This window comes from Alosa pseudoharengus, unplaced genomic scaffold, assembly GCF_046254945.1.
Source record: "Alosa pseudoharengus isolate Yale_2024_CS ecotype anadromous, Long Island Sound unplaced genomic scaffold, YU_APseudo_1.1 YU_APseudo_1.1_scf_20, whole genome shotgun sequence".
NCBI lineage: Eukaryota > Metazoa > Chordata > Actinopteri > Clupeiformes > Clupeidae > Alosa > Alosa pseudoharengus.
The window spans coordinates 4,972,613-4,989,397 of record NW_027468664.1 but is presented as its reverse complement, the minus strand read 5'-3'; the positions used below and the strand labels follow the sequence as shown (position 1 = coordinate 4,989,397).

Below are 16,785 nucleotides of genomic sequence, written 5' to 3'. Positions count from 1 at the left end.
TGTGTGTGTGTGTGTGTGTGTGGTGTGTGTGTGTGTGTGTGTGTGTGTGTTGTGTGTGTGTGTGTGTGTGTGTGTGTGTGTGTGTGTGTGTTGTGTGTGTGTGTGTGTGTTTGTGTGTGTGTGTGTGTGTGTGTGTGTGTGTGTGTGTGTGTGTGTGTGTGTGTGTGTGTGTGTGTGTGTGTGTGTGTGTGTGTGTGTGTGTGTGTGTGTGTGTGTGTGTGTGTGTGTGTGTGTGTGTGTGTGTGTGTGTGTGTGTGTGTGTGTGTGTGTGTGTGTGTGTGTGTGTGTGTTCTTATTCTTTTCTTTTCTTTTCTTTTTTGCTCTCTGTATGCTTGCATTCACCCTGACTGGTGTGCTACCTGAACTTGTGTGTGTGTGTGTGTGTGTGTGTGTGTGTGTGAGAATGGTGTTTGGATAGTGCATGGCGTCTGTCTGCCAACTGGAACCTTTCCACTCCAGTTCACCTCCTCACCTGGGCTCTTATGATTGACACCTCCTCTCTGGCTTGACAAATGGGATGCGTCTCCTTCCTCATATGTGTTTTTTTTCACCCAGCTTCTTTCTCTCTTCAGCCGAGTCTTCAAACAGAGGGGAAAGAAAAGCTCCTCATGACTTTTCTGTGAAACTATTTATTTTGTTCGGTTTTATTTATTTATTTTGAAAAAGATAAAAACATGGCCTTTCTCCCCATAATGCACTGATAAACACCACTTGCCACTGTCTGAGATGTGGCGAAGGGGGGAAAACAGAGGGATCTGTTGTTCTCTTTGTTGAGTGGTGCTGTTTGCCTCAACATTGCTGAGGGCGCGTGCTAGGCATTCGGCCTGCCTCTGTTTCCATTCAGAGGAGACTGTGCTTCATTCACTCCCAGCAGAAAAGATATTATTGCATCCTCCTCCTGCAGAACGAAAGCAGGGACGGGCTAACCGCGTGCAGAGAAAACGCGGCGTGAGTGCAGGACATCTCTGCGGCTCTTCAGATGTGGCGCGCACACACACAAGAAGAATTGGGGATGGGGTGCTCTCAAAGAACAAGCACGGAGCTGACTAGAGTATTGTGCAAAGCCTTCAGATGCCTCCTTCCACTTAGCTCCAGCTATGTCTCAACGAACGCTTTTCAGCTTATTTTCTGGCTCCACTTTTTTTCATAGCATGTTAAAAGAGCATAATTTTTCAGAAAGTGTCACCCTCTCTGAGAAGTGAGACAGCCAGCGTTAATGAGACGTCATGTCTAATTATGCCAAGACTTTTATGGGGTGTATTTATGTTCATATTCGTCGCTGCAGAATTCTTTTCCCTTTATAAAAATGGTTTTAGTGTAAAAGATTGCGGGCTCTCTCGGCATCAGATCTCGGGGCCCGTCCCTGTGAGGTGACAGTGAGATGGGACGCTGCTGATGACGGAGGCTCGGCGCTCCTCAGCTGTGGTGTAATTGGCAAAGATGTAGAGTGTCTGCGAGCCGGCTCACTCTCAAAGCCCTCCGTCAGCAGTGCTGCTCGGCATTTTGGAACCAGCCCCCCAGAGAGTTTAACCAGCAGGTTGGTGGTGAACACACACACACACATGCACACTCTCACTCTCACACACACACACACACACGTACGCGTGATGTATGGGGCTGCTTGGCGGCAGCTCCAACTTTTCCAGCTGCTGCTTTAAAATCAGCGCGCTGAGGCTGGATGACGCAAAGGCTCTCACTCAGCGTCCAGTTTGATGGCTGGAGAGCCTGCTCTGGAGGTCACTGTCTCCTGGTGCGGGGGAAGTGTAAGTTTGTGTCTGCCTCTCCCCCCCCCCCCGCTGTGAGATTAATGCCAGGCGCAGGAAATATAACAGATAGTTTAATTAAGCGCGGGCCACAAGATTCATTGACTAATTTCTGCAGCTGACAGCGCAAATGAGAGTTCAAAGGTGCGAGCCGAGAAGAGACACCCTTGAGTGGCTCCGGGTGTAATGAATTGAGTGCTTTCCCTATAAAGTTTCACCGTAAAGCCCGGTGTTCATTAAAAGGCGGCCGCTGGTCTGTCAGTTTGAGCTCCAGGCACCTCTACCTTTCTCTCCTCCCCTTATCTTCCCCCCTTATCCTCCCCCTCGGAGGCAGCGCAGCCCCAACCTATAGCCGCTGCTCACCAGCCCCTCTGAGTGACACGGAGCCTCTTTATCCCGCACAGGAAAGAGTCTGTGTAGCCCCGAGCTCTACGCTCGGTTGAGTAGCGCTTCTATTCAAAGCAAATAAGATGCTTTAATGACTGCTAATAATGTTGCGAGGACGTGCACGCGGTGGATGCTGAGACCCGCGAGGTTCAGTCCCCGGCGCCAGTGGTCTGTGTTCATGTAGCCGAGAGAATAATCAGCTCTGCCATTTCAAGCAGCTTCATCAGGCCTGTTAGCTGTGCTGCAGCCTGGAGGGGCTAAATAAAGCGTATGCGCTTTGCCTTTGAGGACGCCAGTGCTTATCTACCTGCTGCTGTGCCGAGGGGCTTTTTAAATTACTGCTTCTTGATGGGTGTAGTACCGAATATCTCGGATCTCGTGCACACACGCGCACACACACACACACAAACACACACACACATTCTCTCTCTCTCTCTTCCCCCTGTTTCCTCTCTGTCTATCTCTTCTTCTGTGTTTCTCTCATGCGCTCACTTTTTTTCCTCTCACACTGTATTGCTCTTTTTTATCTCAGTGTGTCTCACTCTGTTGTTTTCTCTCTCTCTCTCTCTCTCTCTCTCTCTCTCTCACTCTCTCTCTCTCTCTCTCTCACTCTCTCTCTCTCTCTCTCTCTCTCTCTTCTCTCTCTCTCTCTCACACTCTCTCTCTCTCTCTCTCTCTCTCACTCTCTCTCTCTCTCTCTCACTCTCTCACTCTCTCTCTCTCTCTCACTCTCTCTCTCTCTCTCTCTCTCTCACTCTCTCTCTCTCTCTCTCTCTCTCTCTCTCTCTCTCTCTCTCTCTCTCTCTCTCTCTCTCTCTCTCTCTCTCACTCTCTCACTCTCTCACTCTCTCTCTCACTCTCTCTCTCTCTCACTCTCTCTCACTCTCTCTCTCTCTCTCACTGTCTCTCTCTCTCTCTCTCTCTCTCTCTCTCTCACTCTCTCTCTCTCTCTCTCTGTGTCACTCTCTCTCTCTCTCTCTCTCACTCTCTCGCTGTCTCTCTCTCTCTCTCTCTCTCTCTCTCTCTCTCTCTCTCTCTCACTCTCTCTCACTCTCTCACTGTCTCACTCTCTCTCTCTCTCTCTCTCTCTCTCACTCTCTCACTCTCTCTCTCTCTCTCTCACTCTCTCACTGTCTCACTCTCTCTCTCTCTCTCTCTCTCTCACTCTCTCCTGTCTCACTCTCTCTCTCTCTCTCTCTCTCTCTCTCTCTCTCTCTCACTCTCTCTCTCTCTCTCTCTCTCACTGTCTCTCTCTCACCGTGTCTGTTTCTGTCTGTGTCTTAATCTTATCTCTTTGGTTTGGAGGTGGTGAAGTCAATCTTGAGATGTTGTACCTACATGGTAATCTAATTATCAGCTTGAATTAATGCTGGTTTTGTAAAGGATGGCCGACAAGAATGTGTGAACTTTTTGAAATGTACAGGCATGGCATTGTGTTGATTAGTGAAATGTATTTCTCCTGGCTGTAGATGGAATTGATGCGGCTTCTCCTATTTCATTGGCTGAAAAATGATAATTTCCTTTTTTCGTCGTTGTCAAGCAATAGAGTTGCTGGCGCTCTGAAAATGTTCTCTCTGGGCGCTATAAATAAGAACTGCAGAGAACATGGTCAGATGCATCTGTCTTCATGTACAACGCTATTTCTCACTGCATGCCTTAATTTACAGCCAAATCAGTTTCCCTGCTCTCTCAGCACAGGAGACGGCACAATACACAATTACAGCCCAGAGGCTGTTGCCGCGGGTTGTTGTGGAGTCGTGTGTGGAGCCGGCAAAAGCCTAATAAGCTCGACCTTTTGAGGCACAGCTGGGGAAATTGTCATTGGAAGTAATAAATGCAACGTGCCCAAAGTAGGTCTTGTGGTTTTGTTTTCTCAGGTGTAGGTGATTGTTCTCACCTTCATAACTGGTGTGTGTGTGTGTGTGTGTGTGAGAGGACACACTAATGAACCTGCTTAAAAATTGTTGCTTAAAATTGTGCTTCCCTTTAAAAATCTCTGTTTAATTTTGCCGGCGAATTACACTTCAATCAAACATTGCTGTGCTCTGTGCACCCTCAAATATCAAACAGCATGTCACCAATATTGAAACATTTGCTTTCTTTCTTTATTTTCTGGGTTTGTTGACGCAAAATATTTTGCTCATTTACATCTGACTGCAGAGAAACCAGGCTGATGTGAGAACTGCTCTTTACAGATGGAATCAGTGATAATTATTCAGTTGACGGCAGCGACTAAGGAGTCCCCCCTTAATGAATGAGATTGCTGTTCCTCTGTGTGGGCAGGGCTGTCAGTGCACTTCGGACTTGTGAGCAATTGTATATTAGGGCTCATCCAGAGTTTTTGAGGGACCCAGGAGAGCTCATCTCTGCCCATTTAAAAGTCCAATCTGCAGCCTTTACTGAGGCCGATTCACAATTCACATCAGAGCCCCCAGATAGCCATCTTTCTCTCTCTCTCCCTCTCTCTCTCTCTTGCTCTCTTTTTTTCTCTCTCTCTCTGTCTCTCTCTCCCTCCCTCTCTCTCTCTTGCTCTCTCTCTTTTCTCTCTCTCTCTGTCTCTCTCTCTCCTGCGCTCTCTCTCTCTCTCTGCTCATGCAGGAATGCAAATCTGCTGGGTGCTGAGGTAAAGCAGGTCAGGATGACTGGATTTGTTAGGAGACTGTGCCGTTGGGCTTCGTCTGTGGGTGTGGACTATCAGCTTGGCTAAGTGGAGGCATGAGGGCAGAAGGGGCCACTTAGTTTGGCCATGCTGACATTGCAAATGCCATGCTGAGAACGGCCGCTCTTCTGTGTGAGACGTATGGATGTCCTGCAGCGCTCCTCCCTCTTCATAAATGCGTGTCAGTTGTGTGTGCATTCCTAACGTGCTGTCTTTTGTTTGTTTCTCTCTTGTCCTTGCAGAGGAACTGCGGAAGTTGAGTTGGTCTGGGATTCCTCGGCAGGTCAGGCCCATCACGTGGAAATTGCTCTCAGTAAGTATGTGATTGGTTTGGGGCTTCCTATCCACTTCCTTTCAAAGCATTAAGCAAAGATCAGCTCTTCACTTTGTGCTGTCTTAATTACTTGGATTTCAAGGATTTTCATAATGTAACATGAAAAAATGTTCACTGGGTACTATACAATATGTATAGTAAATAACACCGGTTGAACATTATAAACATACATGATGATATATGCTAGTGCCTACTTACCGGTATATGCTGGAACAACTCAATTGGACTCTCATATAGCCTTTCTATTTAAAATGTTATTATTACATGACATTAAAATCCACTGGAAGTTCCGCTCCATATTAGCATCAGTTTCTTTTTGATGTCATGTCATTTAAATGATATTGTAGGCTTCACAATCAAGGAAGTTCAATGAGCCATGTCCCATGACATTTCTTCAGATAAGAAAATCCATGCCTTTTGTGTTGACTGAAACAGAGTTGAGACAATGTTAAACAAATGTCATTTTCGAGCATATTTAGTTTTATTATTATGACCTGCTCACATCACCGCTTGCTTTCTGTGCTAAACTGTGCAATTGGCATTCAGCAGAGTAGAGTTCCGCAGCCTTATTTGTTGTGCGCAAGGTGCTGAGATCTTTTGACTCGTGTGTGTGTGTGTGTGTGTGTGTGTGTGTGTGTGTGTGTGTGTGTGTGTGTGTGTGTGTGTGTGTCTGAATGCCCACATGACCTTTAAAGCCTCCTCTGTGCACCGCTGCAGCAGAGCTATTGCTCTCACACTCAAGGCTTTCACACACACATTCTATCACAGAAAAGACTCTCTGAAGCCATATCTCAGATTGGATTTTATTTGCCAAGAGCTGCTCCTAAGATGTCCGACTTATTCATTTGCTCTAGTGGTTTCTTAAGTGCACCTCACAAAAGAGATCTTTTGTTTTGCAATGTTAAAGCGTCCAGGCTTCGCTAACGTTGTATAAGAAAGGAGTGAATCCCCTGTCTGGGCTGTGTAGCATGTCCTGTGTTGCCTGCTGTCTCTGTAACGTCTTCACACCAGCATGGAGAAGTGGAATGAGACCACAGCCTTATTCACATGCAACAATTAGACACACTAAGTGGCCGCGGGGCTCTGAGGCCGGACAGCGATGATGAATGAGCGTGCGTTTGCCCGGGTATTCCTCTCAGAAGAGTGGCCCTCCTGGCCGTGTGCTTAATTCAGTAAGGAAGAGGAGTGGAAGTGCTCCGGCGCTGCTTGAGTGTGTGGTGTGTGTGACGGTGGTGTGTGACGGCGCGTGCGGAACGTTGGAGCGCGGGGGAAGGTTTGGCGGGCGTGAGACTGGCCGCGTGCGTGGGTGGAGGGGGGCGGGGGGTAGGGGGGCGCGTCTCTGGCACATTTGCCATGGCGAGCTCTGCAGTACTCCACCCCATGGTGCGACGGCCGGGCACGCTGATGGATGAGGTGCCAGCTCCCGTCAGAGGCTGGAGTGCAGGGAAAGTTGGTATTCCACAAGCCTCTCACTTTGTGTGTGTGTACACATCTCAGTGTGAGTGAGTGTGTGGTCTGCATCACCACAAACACACACACACACACACACATCTAATAAACCTCTTTGACCTTCATTTGCCTATGGCTGCCTCGTCAGTCATCTTGACTCAAACTGTGGGCTCTTGCTTCACTCAATCAAACCTCATCGATCCTTGCTACTGAATCCTGTGTGTCTGTCTGTGTGTGTGTGTGTGTGTGTGTGTGTGTGTGTGTGTGTGTCTGTGTGTGTCTGTGTGTGTGTGTGTGTGTGTGTGTGTGTGTGTGTGTGTGTGTGTGTGTGTGTGTGTGTGTGTGCGCGTGCGAACATTTGAAGAAAGAATTTAAGCAGCTGGAAATCATCCTTTAACAAGAGCGATGACTTGAGAAGACCCAGGGAAGGCAGCGGAGGTTGTCGTCACCATTTGAACAGTCGTTTTAATGCGCAATCAATTCTCCCCATCCTGCTGACTTCACACAAACTGCACACTTCCTCCCCCCAGGAACCTGCTCAAACGCTCCACTAAGTAGAAATCATTTTTGTTTGTCAGTTCCCCCGTAGAAAATAAAGATTTCATTTACTCCCAAAATTGATTCCTTAAGCTTATTTTCAGAAGGGGTAGAGCTGGAGGGGGAGGGAAAAAGAAGATTGCCTGTTTACTGTAGTTCAGCATCTATTAGGTGCCAGCGTGTTGGTTTCACTGAGAGATTAGCCAGGCTGGGGGAAAAGGCTCGCGGCTCGGGCGTGCTTTGCTGCAGCCTGGGGCCGTCATCTCACCCTGATTGGCCCATTTTAGCACTCCCCCCCCACCCCTTTGCCAGTCCAGACAGCACTGCACTGGACTAAAGCCTTGCTCTGTGAGAGACCGTGTCAGGCCAATAAAAGTCACTGATGAAGTGCAGCATCTACACACACTGACCTGCACTGGCCTGCACAGGTGACCCGCCGTAAACTCTCCATTACCCTTGACTGGGCGGTACTGAGCACGCCTTCATTATGGGAAGTAATGGCAGGGTTGAGGAGGACTTACGGTAGTGGACGTGTCCTCTACCGCTGCTCTGCATCCTCCGCCTTCACAAATGACTCCCTCTGCACGAGTCCCAACCACCAATCACATTTTAATGGGAAATTGAGATAGTCATGTTACTGCAACGGTCTACATTTCTTTCATTTCTTGAAGAAGAAAAAGAAAAAGGCCTTGGCAATGGCATTTAGTTGAGGCCATTCTCCGTCGAGCCTCTTTTGGTCTCCTTTCTAGACGGCGGTGGCGACGGCATTGTGTGGAGATCAGGTCTGCTCGCCTCGCTGTCCTCCTGTCTCACTGGGCTGCGCTGCGCTGGCGTGCGTGCTGTGTTTTAATACATGAACAGGAGAGAGAGAGGAGAAAAAAAAAGATCACCTGCGCAGGTGATTAAAGCGTGTTTTTCATTTAGGGGATATCGGTTGGACGCTTTGACAAATTGCCTCCCTCCCTGCTAACAGCTGGGAGAGTGGGCTGACGAAAAGCTGTGCTTTTGTCGGGATGTTAAGCATTACCACACTCTTATCAAGCCATCCCGCCTTCCCCTGCTCTCCTCTCCCTATCCCTTCATTCTCCCATTCTCCTCTCCTCCACGTCCCTCCTTTCCTCTTCTCTCTTCTTACTCCTTTTACCCCCTACACTCCCTCCCTCTCTCTCCCTCCCCCTCTCTCTCTCTCTCTCTCTCTCTTCCCTCTCCTCTGCACGTGCTGCACATTCATTACAGGACTCCTGTCAGGCGGCCGCTGTGCACCTGCTCAGGACAGTAGCCTTCTTCTCTCTCTGGCGCACGTTCCAGCACAGCGTAGCGTAGCACAGTGCACGCGCCGCGTCGCTCCGTCGCTCACCGGGCAGCCTGTGGACGGCCGCGCCTCATTACTACAGACGTGCTTTGTTGGTTTGTCTTTTTTCGTCTGGCAGAAAAAGAATAGCTTCTTAGTGGGCCCATTCTTTGTCAGATGGTTGTGGAGCCACCTACCAAAATGACTAGATTAGAAGCCGGCGAGAAAGCCTTTCAAAACAAAACTACACTCGCGCACAACAAAGAGGTTGGATTTTTGAAGTGCCCCACTCCCACCCCCACCCATCTCCTTTCATGATGTGTCACCTGCTGTACAGAAATTGGGTGCGCTACTTTGAAGCCGTCTGTGTGTGTTGTCATGGTGACTGCCTGTGTCCCGGTGGAAACTCGTGAGGTAGAAACTCCTGAAGTTCACCCAGAGCACGGCACACACGCACACCCACACCCACCCACACACACACCCACACCCACACCCACACCCACACGCACACGCACACGCCCACACACACCCACACGCCCACACACACGCACACGCACACGCACACGCCCACGCCCACGCCCACGCCCACGCACACGCACCCACACACACACACACACACACACGCACACGCACACACAGTCTCTTAAAAAGTCTGTGTTGAAGCAAACAGTCCATCAAATTTTAATCCGCAGTGCATATGTCCTCAAGCAACTCCTCTTAAAACCGACCCTAATACCAGATTCTGCACTAAGCAGTGCACTGATGGTGGGATATCAAAAGCCCCTGCCGATTCCCTTATCAATTAGGCTTAATTACATGTGCGAATCCTAATGGCCTGTTCTGGGAGTGGAACGAGGAGCGCTTGGCACGCATACATCTTGTTGTAAAAGCTGTCTGGGCAGGGGAGTAAGAAATGTGTGCGTGCATCGCAGCCCTGGTGATGAATGGACTTTTGCAGCTGTAGATTTCCATGCAATCAATTACTTTTTATCAAGAGACTTTCTTTTCCTGTCGCAGACATCTGCTGCGCCACAGCGGCTTCTTTTTTTTTAACCGATGACCAGAATTGCGCGGCGGGCCACTGAAGTGGAGCGTGGGGTCCGGGGGGGGGGGGGACGAGTCCCTTGTTAGTGCTCCTCCGCCCTCCTCTAGCTGCAGCGTGATGAGGGAAGCAGGACAGTTGGGCAACAGTGGACCCGCAGGGGACCTGGGCAGAAGTCGCGCTTGCGAAATAACACAGCAGTGAGGCGAGATCCTAAAGTATTACAGGAAAGGTGACCTCCACTTGAATCGGTACCAGTGCACGCGGGGAGAAAATGTGGAGGCTAACGCGTTGCTGTCACACTGAATTGATTTAAAGGTGTTGCAGCTGCCCAGTGCAAAAACATTTGTGTGTGTGGTTTTTTTTTCTTTCTTTCTCTTCTCCTGCCCTCTCTCTCTCTCTCTCTCTCTCTCTCTCTCTCTCTCTCTCTCTCTTCTCCTGCCCTCTCTCTCTCTCCTCCTGCCCTCTCTCTCTCTCTCTCTCTCTCTCTCTTCTCCTGCCCTCTCTCTCTCTCTCTTTCTCTTCTCCTACCCTCTCTCTCTCTCTCTTTCTCTCTCTCTCTCTCTCTCTCTCTCTCTCTCTCTCTTCTCCTGCCCTCTCTCTCTCTCTCTCTCTTTTCCTGCCCTCTCTCTCTCTCTCTCTCTCTCTCTCTCTCTCTCTCTCTCCCACAGGGGTACCTCCCAGCCAACGCAGAGAGGAGGGAGAGCACGCTGCAGAGGAAGCGCCAGGAGTATTTCGGCTTCATCGAGCAATACTACGACTCCCGCAACGACGAGCACCACCAGGACACCTACAGACAGGTGAGGAGAGCGCGCAACACATGCCTCGCCACACCAGTTCCATAAATGTGTCCTAGGATTCTGTCCCATACATGCAGTATTAATTGCATTCTTTTGAAGAACTGCACCTAAACCAAAGTGTGGTATTTGTCAGCAGTCTGGGAGCATTTAATATCTGCCTCTATAACCAGCAGCATGCATCCTCTTAAATAGTCAACAAGAGAACCATAACGCCAGCAAATTAAAGAATAATAAAGAAAAAGATCATATTAATTTGAGCTGTAACTCTTGAAATGCCCATCCCTTTCCGTTGGTAGTTCCCCATATCCCAGCTGTACAGTCAGCAGTTTGAGAGTCTTCTCTCTGTGCTGCGTGTACGCGTATGGTTCTGGTTAGCAGGCTACAGTGTTCTTCTCCGGCTCACTGTAGTCTGCCTGTGCTGTCTCATGTGTAGGCTGCAGCGGGAGAGGAGCGTTAAGTGGATCTCGCTGGTGTTTGTTCAGTGCTAACTTCCTGGAGGCGTGGTGCACGGCTGTAGGCTCAGCGGGGTGGCTGGCATCGGTGTGCGCGGGTGCTGGGGAGCCGAGTGGCTCCGTACAGAGGCCCCAGTGTCTGCCAGCCACTAAGAGAGGAGGGCCACCCCCCCCCCACACACACACACACACACACACCCCCCCACACACACACACACACACACACACACACACACACACACACACACACACACACACACTTAGCAGCCCTGGCTCAGCCTGCTGCTTCTCTCAGCCTGCCGACTCCCACAATCCCCCCCGGCTCAGCTCATTTTTCTCCTGGGCGTAATCGCTGAGCCCCTGTCGGCCGCCTGTTATCTGGCAGGAGAGCGAGGCGCCACACAATCACAGCCCCCGGAGAAACACTGCTTACCTGTCCCAGACGTAGCCTGCGTGACTCTGACCCATTTTATTCTCGCCAGGAAGAAGGACAGCCCGCATGATGATGCTTCACTTATGCACTGATACGATGTGCCATCTTTATATTTTATGACATGTCTGCAAATGTTTTTTTGTCTTCCACTTGTGATATTGTCGGCAGGGTGGTTTTTAATCTTATATCTGGCAAGACAGTGAAGATACTGATGTATTCCGACTGTTGGTGTGTGTGTGTGTCTGTGTGTGTGTCTGTGTGTGTGTCTGTGTGCGTTTATGTGTCTCCCACTGTTTCCCCTCCCTCTCTTTTATCTGTGCGACTGAGTGTGTCAACTTCCGGTGATGTGTGTGCGCCTGTGTGTGTGTGTGTTTGTGCTGTTATGTCCTCTTTGAACCTTCAGATTCACATAGATATTCCCCGGATGAGTCCGGAGAGTTTAGTGCTGCAGCCCAAGGTCACAGAGGTAAGAAGGTTGTGGAGTGGGAGACGCCCCACACCTCGGCCCACCTCCACCTGACTCCACACAAGGCCGCTTATCTGCCTGCGTCCTTCTCTCCCTGTCTCTCTGATGTACTGTCTGTCTCTCACTCCAGGTTTAGCGCTGCTGAACTGAGTCCCTGTGGCATTTCGGCTGCACTCTTCATTCATCTCTGGCGTGTTGTTACTCTTTTTATTAAAGTGATGAAACCATTCTCTGTCTATCCTCTGTCAGAGGTGAATGAAGTGGTGGAGTGGCTTTGCTTCTTGTGTCAGTTCAGGGGCCCTGAGACCTCTGCCTGAGGCAGCCTGAGTGGGCTCCTGTTCCCTGACCGCTCTCTTAACGCCCCGGTCCGATCCGATCCGATCCCATCTCTAACCTGCTTGTGCCTCCTCTGTTTGTGTTCTTTCCCTGCAGATTCACATTGACATACCAAGAACTAATCCTCTTATTCCTCTCTTTCAACAAGCTTCTGTGCAAGAGGTGAGACTTCCTACACACTCGCCACTAGCCTGTAGGTGTCCGCCATGCACACTGGCATGCACTTGCCCCCCACCCCCAAAAATGCTCCTTTTTTGCATCCACCAGCATATAAACTGCAATGTCCTTTAAGCACTCCCAAAAACCGTACCGCACGCAGCAGTGCGTGGACATACGTGTGCTAAAAGCCCCTCTCCTGCTGCTTGCCGACTCTAATAACCCTGTGTGTATTCACACCCGCACCTCTGAGGGCCACGGCGTGCCTTGAGAATGCACCGAGTCCTGCCTGCGTGAGCCTGATACTGGAGAGGCGTAAGGTCAGCATTCCAAGCAGCCCCCTTCCTTGACTTGCCGCTCATCACCAAGGGACGACCCCGAAGGAGAGGTGCTGGAGCGAGCATGCTAACGAGGCTTCGCTAACGAGGCGTGCGCGCTAAAGATCGGCCAGTTCCTCTAGTGTGCGTGTCCTCACACACACACACACACACCCCTACACGCACACACACACTCTCGGCGCGCTCTCCCGTGCGGTTGGTGGCCGCGGCTCGGGGCTTTGTGAGGAATGAATATGCGAGCGGCTTAAAGAGGTACGTGGGCGGAGGAGTCGCGTGCGATTACCTTCAGCTCCCTGCCTCTCTCCTGCTCTTGCTCTCGGCACTCTCTCTCTCACACACTAGCTCCCCTCATTGCTGCTCTCCACAGGATGAGAAAGCCACAAGCCTACCTTGAAACATTTATAAGGAGTTTAAGCCGATTTTTGCTTGGCAGACACAAAAAAAAAAAATGCCACACATCCCGCCCATGGAAAGCGTTGACGTTCAGGGCCCAAATTAATCATGCTTTGCACCTTAAACTGATTCAGTGTTCTGCTAATACACTACCAGCATGTCTGTGAGGAGAAGACTAAAGCCATCATTTGGAAGAATGTGTTTGCACATGTTCACAAGTCTCGCACTGAATAATAGAAGCACCTCACAGACAGTGGTACTTAACACGCTCACTTTTCAGTCTGATTTTAGCAAGACTTTATCAAGATCATTTTTCCCCCCTTTCTTCCAACATCCTATTTCCCACATGCGTGCATTTAAGGCAGGGTTTTGTAGATCTGACAGCCACTTACGGTAGGGTCTTTTGCGTTCACTCACGCCATGGCTATGTGTGCCAGTGACTCAGAGAGCAGACCTGACTCTCCCTGCACATTCCACAAGCCAGCCAGCCAGCCAGTCAAGTCAGGCAGTAGCCGCCTCTGTAAGCTCTTTGATAATGTTTTCTTGAGACACGACAGTGGCGAGCTCACCCACTCCTTTGTTCCGCCCTGTCCTTCCCTGCATGCCCGTCTCCCTCTCTGCTCCTGAGTGGACATGTGCAAGGTCACCACCTCTGTGCATCCGCTCTGTCTCTCAGCTGGCGTGTGTCAAGTCTGAAAGACTTTCCTCTCCTGGTCCTTGCTAAAAAATAAAATAAAAAAAGGGGAGTCAGAAATAATGTAAAGCAGGCTAGACACAATCCCCGCACTGCTCAACAGGGAAGGACCTTCACCAGGAGGCGTGTTCCTCGTTTGTATTGCACACGGTGATGTTGGGAGGCAGAGGTTAGAGCTTGCCGACTGGAAGGGCCGTTGATTTTGTTAGTAGCCTCAGGCTAGTTGCACCCCACTCGCGCTGAACCGTAGAGGTGCTTTAGCATTCAGCTCCAGCCAGACCGGAGCGGCAGAGGGCCGAGAGAAAGGGAGCGGGAGGGAGCGGGAGAGAATGACAGAAAAAGACAAATCTCGTAAGGATAGGAAAGGTCTCGGAGCTTTGGATGAGGGTGTCGGCTAAGCAAATAAATGGCTAATATATTCGCTCTCAGCCCCTTAGTGCACTCCAGTCGCCCATTGATTTCTGCTGCCCGCTCCTGCGTCTCTCACTCACTGATGGGCGGCAGGAGGAGACCAGGGGCTGGCAGGGAATTCTGAGGGGAAGCGTTGGCTTGGCGAGGGAGTGTTTGAGTGTTGGATGGGATTTGCCCACCGCTTCAGCCCTCAGCGCCAGTGCAGCCCCCCCCCCCCCCACACACACACTCCTCATGCCAGGGCCCATGCCCATACCCTCTGCTGCTAAATGGGACTTTGATGATGAAAGGAAGCAGCATGTGAGCAATGGGAATCTCATATGGCTCTGATCTATGGCCCCTCGAAAGAGACGACGAGTCCCGCATAGAGCCCACTCCAGTCATCTGCATTTGTGATCGGGCATAAAGCGACGGATGAGTTTATTCGGAGGAAGAAAGGGAGCGTGATTGGCCAGGAAGAGCGCTGTGTGTGTGTGTGTGTGTGTGTGTGTGTGTGTGTGTGTGTGTGTGTGTGTGTGTGTGTGTGTGTGTGTGTGTGTGTGTGTGTGTGTGTGTGTGTGTGTGTGTGTGTGTGTGTGTGTGTGTGTGTGTGTGTGTGTGTGTGTGTGTGTGTGTGTGTGTGTGTGTGGCGATGGCTGCGGAGGTGTTGGGCAGGAGGCTGGCGAAAAGATATGGAAATCATTAGCTGCGCTTTGATGAAGTTCAACTTCAAGCCTCCTTTGTTTCAAGTTAGGCTGACAGCGAGGTGAGACGATGAAAAAGTTGTGTCTGCGCAGGCCGTAATGCAAACAGAAATGACTGTTTAGCAGAGTAGAGGAACGATGAAGAAGTTGTGTCTGCGCAGGCCGTAATGCAAACAGAAACGACTGTTTAGCAGAGTAGAGGAACGATGAAGGAAAAAGTAAAGGGCTCAAGAAATGTTAGTGCCCACGGTATGCAAGGATACCGAGACAGCCACGGAAACAAATGCAGATAAAATGTATGTATACAGCCTGTGATTTATTAAATTTCAGAGCTGATATTCTTCCAGAGATTTTTTCCCTTTGCTTATGAATATTTCATTCTCAATGGCTTTTTGTCACAGCTCACTACACACACACAGACACACACACATTTACTCACACCTGTGCATGCATTCACCTTTGAGTTGCTTTCTTCCTTTGGTGTCTCCTCTGTTGAATGTAGTGATGTTAATGATTAAACACATGCTCCTGAAGCCTAATTGATTTTGTTTAATTGATCGCCGGCAAGGGGGAGGAGATTCTGTCTGTGTGTCTAATTAAAAGGGGGAGAAATGTGACCTTGTGCGGGGAAAGTCATGCATGTAACAGCAGCAGTATACACTGGGGTTTGGGGTGGGTGGGGGGTAGACATATTCTGATTTGTTTGGTCTGTGGTGTTCTCCATGTGTGACTGGGACCCTCTTTCACCTTCAGATCTTCGAGCGCATCCTCTTCATCTGGGCCATCCGCCACCCCGCCAGTGGCTACGTGCAGGGCATCAATGACCTGGTCACACCATTCTTCGTTGTTTACGTCTTTGAATACATAGGTGAGTTCCTACATGTTAAGAAAGTCACAGAAGCTCTGTTAAACTGTATTCACATTCACTTTTATTTACATATTTATGTTGCTCAACCTATATCGAAAACTCCATCTAAACACAGTTACCTTACTCCGTATAATCCTGAAGCACAAAGCACACAGACTCTTAACCTATTTAATGGCCCTCCAGCTGTGAGATGAAATCCACAAGTCCACAGCAGTGTCCTTCAGTGGTCCTTCTCTTGTCTGACTACCTCCTTGGGTGTTTGACTAGCTCACCTCAGCATGACCACCAATGAACAGCAAGGTTAGCTGTGGGCTAATGACCCTAATGTATCAGAGCCAGTGGAGGGGACTACGCTGTGCCCTAATGGGAAAGTAATACAGTGAACGACTGAACACGGAGGCTCCAGGTCTCTGGGGGAGGTTCTGTTTGATCCACTGGGGCTGCCTTCCAAGTGCTGCTCCAGAGCGCCAGTATTGATGCCTGCACCGATTGGCTTGTCACAGACCCAAGGGAGTGAACAAAGGCGATGGGGTAAAACTCGAAGGGGGATTGTGGCTGTTTGTGGGAAAAGCTTGGAGAAAAGAGAAGCATTTTTCTGTTGCGCCTCAGCCTCCTCCCGTCCTGGTGACTCAGACCCTGTCGGATCCTCAAAGACTCGCCGCGTTTGTCTTCACACATCTACCTGCACTGATGAGCCTTGAAGCCGCTAAGCCTTCACAAGTGCACCATTGACAGGTTACATGATATTTGATCGTCTGTTTGCTGTCTGCAGACGTCGTTGGCGCTTTGGGTGGATTTCCCGGCTTTCATGCTCAGGAGTGAGTTGTCTAATTACCAGTCCCTCAGAGGAAGGGGAGAGCTTTTGTTTTCCATCTCTGTGGATGTGTGTGGGCTCTATGTGCCGAGCGAAATGGAAACATGTCTTCATTCCCTGAATATGAAGACGGGAAAATGACTGTATATGCCAGACTCAGCCCAATGGCAGAGAAAGGACATTTTAATCAGCCAAAGACCTGTCTCCACACTAGTGGTTCCCGGATCACAGAAATGCTTAAATCCTTTTTTAAGTTCCACTGGGCCCAATAAGGTCTTATGCAGGATGCCATGCCCCCCTCCTAAATGTATGCTGTTCGTTCCCACTACAGACAGTTGGGAGGCCATTACAGTGAAAGATTCCTTTGCCAGCACAATGTGTCTTATCCCTTAACACTGCACTACTGCCTCCCCACCGTCAGGGATGTGGAGGCAGAAATACATTTGGCAAGTAGACATTTGGTGATGAAAAATCCTTCT

General features: G+C 49.8%; 1 protein-coding gene across 3 annotated transcripts in view; it reads left to right on the top strand.

Annotated features, from left to right (window-relative positions):
• Positions 1-16,785, top strand: part of tbc1d22a (TBC1 domain family, member 22a) — a 102,154-nt gene that overhangs the window by 9,626 nt on the left and 75,743 nt on the right. The window contains exons 5-9 of one of the 3 annotated variants that reach the window (XM_076296294.1): positions 5,052-5,122; positions 10,134-10,262; positions 11,551-11,613; positions 12,046-12,111; positions 15,378-15,492. In XM_076296294.1, the coding sequence (XP_076152409.1) occupies positions 5,052-5,122; positions 10,134-10,262; positions 11,551-11,613; positions 12,046-12,111; positions 15,378-15,492 (444 nt within the window). The remainder of the gene's footprint in view (positions 1-5,051; positions 5,123-10,133; positions 10,263-11,550; positions 11,614-12,045; positions 12,112-15,377; positions 15,493-16,785) is intronic. The other 2 variants (XM_076296295.1, XM_076296296.1) reach the window with 2 other exon arrangements.